Source organism: Peromyscus maniculatus, chromosome 6 (assembly GCF_049852395.1).
Source record: "Peromyscus maniculatus bairdii isolate BWxNUB_F1_BW_parent chromosome 6, HU_Pman_BW_mat_3.1, whole genome shotgun sequence".
NCBI lineage: Eukaryota > Metazoa > Chordata > Mammalia > Rodentia > Cricetidae > Peromyscus > Peromyscus maniculatus.
The window spans coordinates 133869498-133884872 of NC_134857.1; the positions used below are offsets into that span (position 1 = coordinate 133869498).

The following is a 15375-nucleotide window of genomic DNA, read 5'->3' on the forward strand; positions in this document are numbered from 1 at the left end:
AAGAATGGATAAATAAATTGTGGCACATATACACAATGGAATACTACTCAGCAGAGAAAAACAACGACATCACACGGTTTGCAGGCAAATGGATGGATCTAGAAAAAATCATCCTGAGTGAGGTAACCCAGACTCAGAAAGACAAATATGGTATGTACTCACTCATAGGAAGAGGCTAGATGTGGAACAAGGATGACTGGACTGCTACTCACATCACCAGTGAGGCTACCTGGAAAACGGGACCCCCAAAAAAGACACAGAGAAATGGACGAGATCTACATGAACAGCCTGGTCATGAGTGGGAACAATGAAGGGCGACGGTCAAGCGAAAGAGAGTGGGAGATCCCAGCTGGATCAAGAAAAGAGAGGGAGAACAAGGAATAGGAGACCATGGTAAATGAAGACCACATGAGAAGGGGAGGAAGCAGAGAGCTAGGGAGGCCCACGGAGATTCACAAAGACACCCCAGCAAAAGACTGCTGGCAATGGTCGCGAGACGGCAGGAACTGACCTACTCTGGTGATGGGATGGCCAGACACCCTGATAGTTGTGCCATAAACCCCATCCAAGGACTGAGGAATCTGGATGCAGACATCCACGGCTGGGCCCCTGGTGGAGCACTGGGAGTCTAATTAGTGAGAAAGAAGAGGATTTATATGAGCGAGAATTGTTGAAGCCAAGGTTGGATAAAGCACCGGGACAAATAACCAAATGAATGGAAGCACAGGATCTATGAACCAAAGGCTGAGGGGCCCCCAACTGGATCAGGCCACCTGAACGGGTGAGACAGTCATTTGGCTTGATCTGTTTGGGAGGCAGCTGTGCATTGGTGCCAGGTCCTGGGCTCGTTGCATGAGTTGGCTGTTTGAATCCTGGGACTTATGCAGGGCCACTTGGCTCGGTCTGGGAGGGGGGAATGGACCTGCCTGGACTGAGTCTACCAGGTCAACCCCGGTCCTCGGGGGAGACCTTGATCTGGAGGAGGTGGGAATGGGGGGTGGGCTGGGGGGAGGGGTGGGCGAGAGGGGGAGAACAGGGGATTCTGTGGCTATTATGTTGAACTGAATGGTGTTGTAAAATAATAATAATAATAATAATAATAATAATAATAATAATAATAATAATAAAAAAATAAAAGAATGGAAAAAATGACTTTAACTCAAGGCCCCTCAGTGAATGAATAGCTAAACAAGTTATGATCTACCCCAATGGGCACTTGTCATCAGTAAAAGGCACAAGGATTCACTTCAAAATGAAAACAGCAATTCTCAAAAGGCTACGCACTAACCCATCTGTTGGACATTCTGGAGAAAGGCCTCATGAGGAATTAGGTCTGTGTCTGGCTAGCTACAGTTGAGACCACAGCAAGGCAGTGTCTGGGGACAAGAGGACTCTGCTCACCCACCTGTGAAGGCCAAACACATCTGTAAGTGTGCTAGAATGTGTAACTCTGTGTACCACAATTACTGTAAATAACACACATCTCCTAGGCCTGTGAGTAAGCTCCCTTTCTTTTCCATCTAGACCTGGATACTGTCTTGCAATGTAGGATCTACTCTGTGGGACAAACTGCTGAGGTGGAAATATGGGATGAAACACCATGACCAAAAGCAACTTAAGGAAGAGTTTATTTTGGTTTACAGTTCCAGAGAGGCTACATATCCACAATGGTGAGGAAGGACGGTCAAAGGGGGAGAAAGCTGACAGATCACATTCAACCCCAACAAGAAGCAGAGAGAGTAAAAGTGGGGCCAGTCTATAAACCTGAGAGGCCTAGCCTCAGTGTCATACTTCCTCTCCCAAACTCCACATCCCCAAAGTTCTGAACCTTCCCAAACAGTGCCACCTATTAGGGACCAAGTGTTCAATGCATGTGCCTATGGGGGACATTTCTCATTCAAAATACCATAGGGAGCTTGCTAAGACATTGTGAGCAGTTACAGTGAAAGGCTGGATTGTGGGGTATTATGTATAACATAAAAGGAAGTCACAGAAAAATAGCAACAATAGAAATAGATCTTAAAACCAAGAAGGGACTGTTTCCCAGTATTCATCTGTATTCATGACACTGTAATTTTTCATTTCACTTGCTTTGTGGTATGTTTCTGCTAGATGCAAAATAGCTTAAGAGGAAGTAATTTTACGAAATAAAACGTTTTTTTTTTTTGAGACAGGGTTTCTCTATGTAGTTTTGGTGCCTGTCCTGGATCTCGCTTTGTAGACCAGGCTGACCTTGAACTCACAGAGATCTGCCTGGCTCTGGTTCTGCCTCCCAAATGCTGGGATTAAAGGTATGCACCACCACCACCACCCAGAAATAATAAAACTTTTTATTTCAATATCTAAATAAAAATAAAATGAATTGATTAGTTGGCTGAAGGTTTTACAGCAAAAAGCTTTAAATGATGAAAAATTCCTAGAGGTCTAGTGGAATTTAACTGAGGTTAAGTGTAAAAGGGAGTGACTTGTATCTGAGGAATGGCCTTGAGTATATCTGCTGTTTCACCTTACTGCTGGACCACTTCCCTCTCCACTGCCCATTCCTGTTCTGCCTCTCATGTCGCTTCCTTTTTGATTCATGTTCTCCCAATCTGCTCCTTTACAAAGCTGCCACAAACCCAAATAATCTGGTTTTAGAAATTTGTACATAAAATAATATATTGCAAATGTTAATTAAAATGCAATTAATGGTAAAGTTCAAATATATTGATACTCTTTCAAAGACAGAGAAATAGGGAATAAATAATCAAACAAGACAGTATATATAATACACAATAGTGATAATTTGCTTCTTAAAAAATCTGTATATCATTTGAATTATGACTTCTTTAGTATAGTTGGCTATTAATGTTGGAATACCAAACCAAGCTTAATGAAGTCAATTTATATTACCAATAAATACTGTAAAATATCCACATATTAAAAAACCATGGGAACACTGGAAAGATGCTCAGCTGTTAAGAATGCTTCTTGCTATTCCAGAGGACCTGTGTTAGATTCCTAGCACCCACAACACCTGCTAACTCCAGTTCAAGGGGATCCCATGCCCTCTTTTGGCCTCTGCAGAGGCCACATACATGTGGCACATACTCATACAGAAACAAGCAATTACACATAAACAAAGAAACTACAGCATAAACAGTCTGTGAATAATTCCGTTGGTCAAATTTCTATAAATATTTCAACTACTAAATAAATGGTTCCGTTCAGTGTGCACCCGAGTTCCAGGCACTTAGCTGTTCAAGGGAACAAAAGTCTACAGGGCAGATCTGTAAATTATGACTTTATGAGCAAGTTACCCACTGAGATGGGACTGTAAAATGAGATGTTGAAAAAGAGAGGAGCTCTTTCCAGTGAAGAAATAAATGACTGTTTTCTTTTGCTCTTTTACAAAACAATGACCTTTTGGTAAACTCTGATGTGGTGGTGAAAGCCACATGCCTGTGAGGACACTGTTATATAAAGGATGTCATTTGAGTGTGTACATTCTTGTTGTTTCCTCAGTATTGTACTCATATATCACATGGATTGTATTGATATTAAAAATAATAATAATTTATAACCCCAAATGTATTTATAAATTAGAAATGGAAAGATCTACAAATGAAATTATGAAGGTTCACCAAAGTCATTTAATCTGTCAGTTTCTCATTCATTTTTATGTCTTAATAATATTCTATTGTATGAATAAGCCACATTTTATTTCTCTCCAGTATTTGATAGCTATTTGAGTTGTTTTAACACACTGCTGTAAACCTTCATGTACATGTTTCATAGGTGCACATTTTCAGTAGTTTGAGGATATATTCCTAAGGGTAGAATTGTTGAGTAACAGAGTAACAATGTTTTGCATTTTGACCAACCACCAAACTGTTTTGCCAAAGTGGCACACCATTTTACAATCTCACCAAATCCTTGTTTTTAAGGCTCTGATTTTTGTACAAAAGCATTCAATCATTCTGTCAGACCAAACCAGGAAAAGTTAGCTATAGTTTAGAGATGTTCTATTCCATTTACTATGCAAAGCCATTCTTGATCTTTCCATTTCTAATTTATAAATACATTTGGGGTTATAAATTATAAATATACTGCCTCCTGTCAACATTGTATACTTCTATTTGATGATTTCTGTGTCAAACATTATATGGAAATGTTCCCAAGTATTTTCTGTATTAACTGTGAATGAATAGAACAAAATAAATTGCCTGTGATGAAAAAAAAAAAATAATAATAATAATTCTTTACATTTGTTGTGTGTATATGCACACAGGCGTGTAAACCATAGTGTGTATGTGGAGGTCGGAGAACAACTGGAGGGAACTGATTCTCTCATTCACCACATGGGTTCCAGGAACTGAACTCATGCTGTCAGGGTTGGCAGCAAGTGCCTTTGCCTACTGTCTTGCCAGTTCCCTGGGAATAAACAAGGGAGGCAGATTAGTGCTGTCTCTCTGTTGCCTTTATGTAAAACGGGCAGCCAGAATGAAAAGTGGAAAGAGGAACAAGCCAGCAAGCAGAACACAGACTCCTGAGTGTTAGAAGCAGGCTGTCGACAACCCTTTCCAGTATAACTCACTGCATTATAAGGTTTTATTTTCACCTTTAGGACTATACTGACTGTCTAGTGACTGTCAAAGACTAGTTTCCAGCATTGTTCTAATGAACTTCAGAATCATTTAATGTCAGAATTCGGAGATACTTGGCTAAGATGTGATTGAGTCATAGAGCATTATGTTAGAACAAAATATAAATGTTTAAAAGTAGCTTTTCAGGGGCTGGAGAGATGGCTCGGAGGTTAAGAGCACTGGCTGCTCTTCCAAAGGTCCTGAGTTCAATTCCCAGCAACCACATGGTGGCTCACAACCATCTGCAATGAGACCTGGTGCCCTCTTCTGGGCTGCAGGGATGTGTGCAGGCAGAACACTGTATACATAATAAATAAATAAATAAATAATAAATCTTTTTTAAAAAAAAGTAGCTTTTCAGACCTAAAAAGGTTATTTTTAAAACTAAAACATTTCTATCAATATTCTGAACTGTAACTTGTAATGTAGGGAAGTACAAACTTAACCTGACCTCACAAATGAAGACTATTGTACATTTTTTTCTAACAAAAACTTTTCTTTCTCCTGGTGTTGGTGGCATACACCTTTAATCCCAGCACTCAAGAGGCAGAGGCAGGAGGATCTCTGAGTCCAAGGTCAGTGATCTACAGAGTGCATTCCAGGACAGCCAGGACTACATAGAGAAGCACGGTCTTGAAAAACAAATCAAAACAAGACAAAAAAAAAAAAAAAGTAAGTAAAATCAAAAACCAAAAATCTTTTCTTTCAAGGGTTGTCACTTTTAAAGTTATTCTAATGACTATTCTCCATCTAGAATGCAAAGGTAAAATTCTGAAGTTAATATACTGTAATTTTCAATTAAAATCTAAAACTAAGCAACTGAGCCGCAGTTGGTGTATAAGCTGTGAGCTCTTATTCCTCGGTCCTCTCTGGAAGGTCTGCAGCCCTGGGGAAGTCCTCTTCGTACTTCTTCTTGAGATTACTCAGATATGTCCGTAGTCTGTCTGGTTCCAGCTGAGAGTTTCGGGCGGCCTGGACAAGCCTTGTGGCAAGATGATACACAACTCTCCACCTATCCATCTCAGGGGAACTCCTTTGACTTTGCTGTTATTCAAACATATGAAATTAAACCATAAATGTGCATTTAATTCATATTTTGGTACTATCCTATATCCTTCCATAGAAATAGGAACTCAAGGTCTCTCTATCTTATACACACACACACACACACACACACAAGGGCTATCCTGGAGAATTAAATTTCTCATTAACGTTTACTACTTTATGAAAGACTTGTCTCTTTGCAAACAATATTTAAAGAAAAAAATCTTGTTAAATCAGTCAAATTCATAAACAAAATACTGAAAAGTAATAGAAAGTCCAGTAAGGAGACAGGTGTGCAAACACACTTTGTGTTCAAAGATGTTGGGACACCAGCACTGCTCACAGCTGTGCAGCAGCCATGATTTTAAATGTCACCCAGGGATAAGAGGAGTCATCAGAAAACCACCTGCCCAAATGGTACAAAAACACTGCTGGAGCCTAACAGAAAATATTGCCAGAGAAGTAAAATACATTTTAAAAATGAACATAAATTGAGATATAAAATGATGACTGATTTTAACCAATGATACTTAAGGATATCCAAAAATAATACTTAAAATGTACTATCTTCCAACAGGATTAGAAGATGGACTTGGGAATCGGGGTAGAATTTATTAAACTTATAATTTACATATTTGACTGAGCTAGATAAGGAAATCAACGTTTTCAACACTAACTACTTGGGAAATCCTAGTAAGTTTTCCAGAAGTATTATCTCCTCAACTCTTTTTCCATGGCAGACAATTCTCTCTATGACTCTATTTTCCCTTCTTTCACTAGAGTAAAATGAGTATGATTCTATAAGATAGAATAAGATTATCATATGTTTAAAGATCTATTTGGTACCTAATTAATTACTCTCATTTATATAAAAGTTACTGGGCATCTGTCCCAGGCACCAAAGCTTGTGTCCAGGTGTCTATTGGGCCTACAACCATGTCCACACTTAATGTGATAATGGAACTCCAGCAGCTTACAGTCTTCCAGGCCTGTCTAAACCAACTGACTGTGGCAGTTATGGAAAGTTCTGTAAGAGAGATGTGCAATGCTCAGAGAAGGGAAACCCATTTCCAGCTCAGATCAGGCAAAGCTTACATAAGATGGAGAATCTGGAGCCAATCTTGATTGGTAGAAAAGCCATGAAGAGAGGGTTCTGGGTAGAGAAATAGCTAAAGCAGGCATCGGAGAGACTTGGAACACAACCAGGGAAATTTTAAGTGACAAAGATGCAAATTATGTGAAACTGACTGATGTGAGATAAGGGTGGCATAAAGAAACAAAAAGGAGACTCTAAAGCAAAACTGGGCAACAGGGCAAATCTTGAGCCATCTGAGACTTGGGAGATGAAGGCAGTGCCCAGGATCCTAAGTGTCCTAGAGCTGCATTTTGTGAAATAATTATACAAGACTTTAAAGGCTCAACTTTAACTTGATAAGCAGTGACTGACAGCTCCTGATTAGGCATAGTAATTATGCACTGAGAGACAATGTGGAATGTGTATAGAATGAATCAGGAAAAAGAATTAGCAAATGGTCTTAATGAGATGTGCTTGTGAGGTACGAGTCACATATGGCTATGATGGGGAGGGATACTTGGAAGTGAACAGACAAGAGATTTTTTTGTCAACAGATAATTCAAATTTTGATTTAAAAATAGGTGAATATGGGGCTGGAGAGATGGCTCAGAGGTTAAGAGCACTGACTGCTCTTCCAGAAGTCCTGAGTTCAATTCCCAGCAACCACATGGTGGCTCACAACCATCTGTAATGAGATCTGGTGCCCTCTTCTGGCCTGCAGGCATATATGCTGCATATATAATAAATAAATCTTTTTTTTTAAGATTTATTTATTTATTATGTATACAGAAGAGGGTGCCAGATCTCATTACAGATGGTTGTGAGCCACCATGTGGTTGCTGGGAATTGAACTCAGGACCTCTGGAAGAGCAGTCGGTGCTCTTAACCTCTGAGCCATCTCTCCAGCCCCCAAATAAATCTTTTTTTTAAAAAAAAGGTGAATATATTAAAGGAGTGTTGGCAAGATGCCTCAACAGGTAAAGGTGCTTGCCACCAAGCCTGATGACTTGAGTTTAATCTCTGGGACCCAGATGATAAAGAGAACAAACTCCTGTTAACTAACTTCTCTCTCTCTCTCTCTCTCTCTCTCTCTCTCTCTCTCTCTCTCACACACACACACACACACACACACACACACACACACACGGAGTGGGTGGGAGAGGGAGGGAGGGAGAGAGAGAGAGATTGAGACTGTGGCATGTGCCCTCCAATATATCACACACAAATAAATAAATATAATTTAAAAAATCATCTCAAAAGGTATTATGGGAAATATGGAGAAAATACATGGAGAAAAGACCACTAACACTACAGATTATACAAAGGGGGTTGGGGCAAAGCCCTTACAGACATACTGAGTGAGAAAAGAAAAGGCTTTAGTGAAGAGGAGAGAGGGAGGGTGAAAGGCCCGCAGAGTCAAACCTTCCAGGAAAATAAGTAACAGCTGCCAGCACAGAGCTGGGGACAGGGAAAGAAGTAGTGGGAACGACACGGGGAGGGCCGGGTGGGCGAGGGTACAGGAAGGATAGGTGGTTTCCGATTAGGTGCAACTCCAGAGAAAGTTCAATAAAGGGGTGATAAGTTTCAGTCTGTACGTGAGTCGTGGGAGAAGCAAGGAAGATCACTCTAGAGTAAGAGAAGGACAGACAGAACTGTAAGAACCAGCGGGAAAGATTTCTGTGAAGCAGCACTAAGCATATTCAGAGAAAGGAAAACCAAGTGAAGAAAACCCGGGGCAAAAGGAAAGGAAAGCAGCCAAGAGAGCGGGCCTTGGCGGACAACAAAGGAGTGAGTGAAAAGGCCCTTAGAACACCCGAAATGCTGTTTCTCATCAGGTGGTGTCATGAGATACACATATGTGTTACGTGGAGACACAACCAAGGGAGGTGCAAGGTGAGTGTAAGGCAGAAACACCACAGAGGTACGGGAATTACAAAGAACTATGAAGAGGACGCCAAGTTCTTCTAATGCCCATCAGTCAATTATCTTCAGCGACTGAGGGCATCAAACGCTCAAAACAAATGGGCATGTCTTGACAAAGCTACCCAAGGAAGTCAGGTCAGTGAGCAGGAAGACATCAATTATGCAGAAAAGCTAGAACATACAGATTTACAGTGCATAACACGAACCTGTCTTGAACACTTCTGGACACCATTAGGAAAGCTAAAGCCTGAAAGACTAACAGAGAGCTGGTTGGTAACTGGAGTTTGACAACATGTAAAGGGAAGGATAAGGTGATGAAAGTTCTTCAGAAGGAGAGCAATGTCCAAATGGCTGGTAAAGGGATTTGAATGATGATTAGGCAAGTGAACTCACAGACAGTCCAGGAAATCAAAGGACAAACACATTAAAAATGACAGATGAACCTGATGATGTTACATGCCTGCAAATCCCAGCACTGAGGAGACTGAGACAGAAGGACCTGGAATAACAGGCCACCCTGAGCTACCTCGCCATCTCCAAACCAACAAAAACCTAAAGCAAAAAAATCAACAATAACAAAAAGAGTAAAATACAGACAACTATTCTTGTAGAATATTTTCACCCTATATTTAGCTTAATATACTGAACACTGGATTTTTTGAAACACTATGAAATAAAGAAAAAAGTTTTCAATTTTTTTTTTGATTTTTTGAGACAAGGTTTTTCTATGTAGCTTTGTGCCTTTCCTGGATCTCGCTCTGTAGACCAGGCTGGCCTCAAACTCACAAAGATCTACCTGCCCCTACCTCCCAAGTGCTGGGATTAAAATCATGCACCACCACCGCCAAGCACAGGCAATTTTTTTAAAATGAACATTTCAAATAGATTTACTTTCTTAAAGTTAGCTGCAATTTCAGGAAGAGAATTTGTCTGTTACCAGTTGGTCTGCTAGGAAAAGTTATAACAATCTAGTATTTAAAAAAAAACAACTTGTCTTTACTTAGGAATTGGATTTTCTATCTTAAATACTTTGATTATGAATATGTTTAGATCAAAAGTTATAATAAAACATATATTGAAATATTTCATACACTTAATCTACTATAACTGCCCCCCCAAAAGTGACAGAGTTAAATTGAGAGAAACAGTCAACTCTCTATCCTTTAGTGACTGACACTCTCTTCACCTAATGTTGTCCCTCCTTCTGTATGCTTACCTATGCTCACACACACATGCAGAGGCTGGAGTCAGAGTATGTGAGAACACTGAGATTGAAAATGTAGCATTCATGGCCTCAGAACAGTACAAGAGGGTCACGGGGTATATACAGACCTTGGGTCTGGGCAAGGGCTTATTTGAGTGGCTACGTGTACAACAAAGTATGCCGTATAGTAAGGAAATGTAGACTTTAACTGTGGTTTTTTTTTTTTTTGTTTTTTTTTTTTTACCAAAATTTGCCTTGTGATTTGTGTTGTGATCTCTCTGGCATCCAAGACAATTGATGGTGGAAGTGAGGAGGCCTCTGCAGCTTTTAAACCTAAAATTACAGAAAACAGACTTTAAATCATTTCTATCTAGTCTCAGCTGTGTGCTCCTCCATCTAACAGACCAAAATTCCTCCATGAATGCCTTACACAAATTCCAAGTACCAACAACCCCCCGCACCCCGCGGCGTGCGCCTGTTCCATGCAAATACCGTTCCATAGGCTGCCTGTGTGCTAATGGTTTACTGTCTCTATGGTTTTAAAAGGAACAGGAGCAGCCCACATGCTCACTGATTGCTAGGCTTACTAAAACAGTGGCTGACCTGTGACAATTCACTGAATCCTGATGACTCCATATACATGACAAATTATCCCTATCTTACCCAATTTCCTAGATAATGGAATTGAGAACAATAAGGATTAGAAGCAAGGAAGTTGTCTAGTTCATTTCCCACTTTAAAAAGTAAAGCAGTTTTTGTTTTCTTTCTCACAGGCGTCATACACATAGAGAAGAGCCATTTTTGGAGAGTTCAGTGCACAGGTAAGTTGAAAACCTCCAGGATCTGAAAATGTGCATGCTACACAATGATTTACTGGAAAGTAGTTGACAAGAGTTTGAGAATACCATGGTTTGGCATATTCCATTTTAAGATTTTTAGATTGAATTATAAAATACCTTGAAACTGAAAACAAAAAGACTGTGGCAATGAGTGTGTAGGAAGTACAATATTTTCAATTATATAATTTGTAAATATAAACTGTTATACTGGGGCTGGAGAGAGGGCTCACTGGCTAAGAACACTGGCTGCTCTTCCAGAGGACTACGGTTCAATTCTTAGTGCCAACATCATAGTATCCAACCGCCTGTAACTCCAGTTCCAGAGGATCCAACACTCTCTTCTGTCCACCTTGTGCACCAGCCACACAGGTGGTGCACACACATACACACAGGCAAAACACTCATATACATGAAATAAAAATAAACAAATCTCTTTTTAAAAAATTATACTTTCTAACAAGCCAATACTTCTAGGCCTTTCAGGTATTATTGTAATTCTACAGTTACTGGCTCAGTTCAGTTGATGTAAATATAAATCAAGGAACATAAACTTATATAATCTGAGTTTGACAAAGACGCTGGAGTCTAAGAAAGCATATAAACACTGGGAAGAATGAGCGACAGCCAAATAAAGAGGAAAGGAGGTTTGCCTTCAGAGACATGTACTGTTTTGATGTCTACGTGTAAATTCTATATGCAGTACCATAGTTTTTTTCTTCTGTGAGTCCCCTGGAAAGTTTGTAAGTATATAAAATTGCATCTTTATTTCTTGAGGTATTCTTTACATGTTGAACTTCAAAATGCATGTTTTCTACATTAAGATACAGGGCATCTATGGAGCATAGTTCCAGGAAATGGGTCGTGAACAGTGTAAATGCCTAGAACATACAACAGACAGTAAGGATCAGTACTTCTAAATTATCTAGAAAATTCAATTTTAACTATTTAAACATAACACATTAGCTTACCTTTCCAACTAGCTTTGCAAAGACACAGGAATGAAACCAGCATCTTGGAGGCAAACATGATCAGTTCATGGGTTTGAAGTTTATATCCAATCAAAGGTCAACTTTGTACATGCACAGTATATTGTGTGAAAGAGAGTAAGTTCCAAAGTAAAGAGATGAAGTTTACCAGAGATAAAGCTACTAAGGGAGGTGGTCACTTATTAGGGAGGTACCACAGCTCTCCTGCCCACATACTCTCAGAACTTTCCTTAACATTTTACAGACTTTGCACTTCTACCGGGAGTATGAGGACATGGTATTAATCAGTTATATTAGGTATTTGGATTCTCAAAGATTTGACTTTGTGTTTGTTTTTTCTTGTGTTCTTTCTTGGTGCCAGGGATTAAATTCAAGGAGAAACTCCTTGAAGTTTTTAATTTTAATAAAGAAGAGAGAGATCTGAATAACTGGTTATGTTTTAAGATACCACACATGAGAAACTGATAGAGGATTGGTTAAAATTTAAATATTAACATTTCTGAAATCCCAGCACTTGAGAAGTTGAAGCAGGGGGGCTGCTGAGAGTTTGGGATCAATTTGGGTCACAAAGAGAGTAACAGTCCATCTAGTAGGGCTGCATAGCAAGATTCTGTTTCAAAAGAAAGAAAATTAAATATTTAGTTGGCAAAATTTCTCAACCAAAGATAATAACAAAGAAAGGAAAGATGTGGTGTGTGATTAAACATGGAAATCCTCCACAATCTATGACCAATGTGGTCTGGATACTGCTGGGGTGTGTTCCGCACAGGTTAACTGCTGGCATCTGAGCCTCCATGTGGCAATATAGAGAGACAGGGGACCTTTAAGAGGAGGGATGAGCGAGAGGTCATGGGCACAGCTCTTGGGAGGAGTTAGTCTGGTCTGGTGGAGCAAGTCTCATGGGAGGGCACTGATATAAAAGAGCAAGGCTGGTAGCTAATTGGCCTCTGCATGGCTTGGAGGCTAACAGCTGTGTTTGAAAATAACGTGCTTAGAAATATGCATCAAGGGTTGCAGATGTCGCTCTGTGGTAGAGTACTCAGGTACTATGTGCCAGGCTCTGGGTTAGATCCTTATCAGCACGCACGCACGCATACACATGCACACGCACACACACACCATCATCACCACCAACAACAAAATTTGATAAACTCTACTAGGTTATTCAACATGAACATGGTTTTCAGGGCTTATGGATGGCAAACACTGCACTAGACATCCAGGGTTGGTCCTAGGTGAGATAACTGTGAGCACCTTAAAGTAAGAGGGAACACAAGCCTCTGAGTTTCTACTAGAAGAGGCATTTTAAAGTGTCGCTGGAGATAACTGTCGTTTTAAACAAAATCTCAATCATTTCATTTTACCAATAAACACTCAGGAGCCAGATGCTGAGGTAAAAGCCTACTAGCTCAGAGAGGCTCAGAAAAGCACCCAGCTTACCTTCCTCCTCCACTGTCATCCCAGAAGCCTCTCCTCTCTCCTACCATCTCAAACAAGTCTCCCCCAACTCAATGTCCCTCCCTTCTCCTTCCTGTGTCTGCCCTCCTGACTCCCTCTTACTCCCTCTGTTTCTTTCTTATTAATCCTATGTCCACTTCCTGTCAAGTAGTTGCTTCCTCTGCCTCTTGACCTATGGTTGACTTTATTTAATCCTGTTTACAATAGTCAAGCAGAAAGCTCTTGGATTAAAGGTGTAATCTAGGGCTGAGCCACACCACAACTAGAAACAGGTTTTTCCAATAAATAACGAGATCTTAGTGTTCCTGGTGTAATCAAATATCCTGTAACAGATAACTACTCTTAGATATTGCAGACTATCACAGAAATGGGTACTATATCAGTTAGGGGTCTTGAAAGAATCAGACCTACAGGGCCCATGTATGTGTGTGCATGTGTGTGCTTATGCACATGTACTCATTACAAAGACTTGGTTCATGATCACAGAAGCTAACAAGTTCTGTAACCAACAGTTGGTAAGCTAAAGACTCAGGGGAGCTATGAGGCAATTCTAGCTGAATGCTATCAGGCTTCAATTTGGAAATGGCATGCTAGAGTCTGAAGACAGCAAGAAACCCATCCTGTAGACTAACAGCAGCCGGAAGAGAGTTCCTCTAATGCTTGGGGGAGTCAGCCTCTGTGATCTGTTCAGGCCCTCAGCTTACTGGAGGCCCATGCCCATCAGGGAAGGCTGTCTGCTCAGTCTGCGATCCAGCTGTTCACTTCTAGAAATACCCCACAGACATTCTCTAAATAATGTCTAACCAACCGTCCACCATTTGTGGCTAGTCAGACTGACACTGACACATACCCACTTTTTGTCTTGAGTACACACACATCTTGTTCACATGATAAAGTCTGGCTGACACTTGAAATTACCTAAAATATTGTGTATTAATATTAACATCACTTCTGACTTGTCGCATAGTCTTATTTAAATTAGAATAGTTTCTCATTCTGTATAATGAATCATTGGGGAGCTCTTGTTTAAGATTTAAAAAAAACCTCCTTAGGGACATTTTAAAGTACTTTAATTATGAGAATGTGTTTTTTTACATTTCTCATATCTGTATATATTTGAGTGATCATCTAAGAAATAATTTTCTAAATTAGCTTACTAATAGAGCAAAATTAATTTTTACATAATTTGTGAGAGCCTGTTTTCTTTAGGTAGGTAATGCATATTTCCTATGGCATTACATCAAGTGTTCAGTGCCATATTTTGTTCTGTGATGCCACTGACATTATTACATGTGGAAACAACTCCGAAAATACCTTCATATTTTGTTATCCAATTTGATTAAATTAAAGCCAACTGACTTTTGCATTATTTGTAGTTCTCAATTTTACTCCTTGTCTGTATCATGTACACACAATAGTAATTGTTTATACTTTTAGTATAAATAAAACAAAAATGCAGTGTGAATTTTCTATCCAAAATTGTTTAAAAAGTTATTTGTGGGTGCTGATAAGATCCAGTTATATTACATATATGGGACACACTGTTTGGAATGAACAGGGAAGTATACCTTTATGCTCAGCAGATGCTCACAGACAGCATAAGAAATTCCAATGCCTTCTTCTGTATTAGTGCCTCTACCAAGCTCATCAATTAATATGAGTGACTTGTCATTAGCATTATGCAGGATATATGCTATCTGGAAGACATAATTTTAATACTACACACTGTAACCAAGCCGATGCCAATCTCCTAGAAAACAAGTGAAATCAGTCTCTTTGTTAATACATCTATCTGAAATGTATTTTAATAGGGAAATCCCGCTGAGGAGAAAATAACACATTGCTTTTCTTTCAGAAAAATCTCATGACTAATAATTCCACCCAAATAAGTCATATATAAAGACAGACATCTACAAATGTATGAGACAACAACAGTATTATCAATAATACAGAGAAGCAAAGCAGTGAACTAAATGCTGAAATAAAACATAAAGATGGCCATATCCTTCTCCACAAATGACCAATCACCATCATAAAATGTTGAAAACCAATTCAAAACTTATTTACTTCAAAACTTACTTGTATTTGCTAAAAACAGAACAAGATATTGAGAACAATACATTGATTTAACAAGTTTAAATCCATGACCAACAAACGAGACTTAAATTGATAGAAATCTTCCTCCTTGGAGAATATCAATCTCTTTCTAAAAATACAGAAT

At 39.4% G+C, this 15375-nt stretch overlaps 1 protein-coding gene across 1 annotated transcript in view; it reads right to left on the reverse strand.

Annotated features, from left to right (window-relative positions):
- Nucleotides 1–1610: 1610 nt before the first annotated feature.
- Nucleotides 1611–15375, reverse strand: part of Msh4 (mutS homolog 4) — a 69972-nt gene continuing 56207 nt past the window's right edge. The window contains exons 17-20 of the mRNA XM_076575268.1: nt 14723–14851; nt 11414–11588; nt 10116–10204; nt 1611–5669 (exon numbers count right to left, since the gene is read on the reverse strand). Of these exons, the coding sequence (XP_076431383.1) occupies nt 5478–5669; nt 10116–10204; nt 11414–11588; nt 14723–14851 (585 nt within the window). The 3' untranslated portion in view covers nt 1611–5477. The remainder of the gene's footprint in view (nt 5670–10115; nt 10205–11413; nt 11589–14722; nt 14852–15375) is intronic.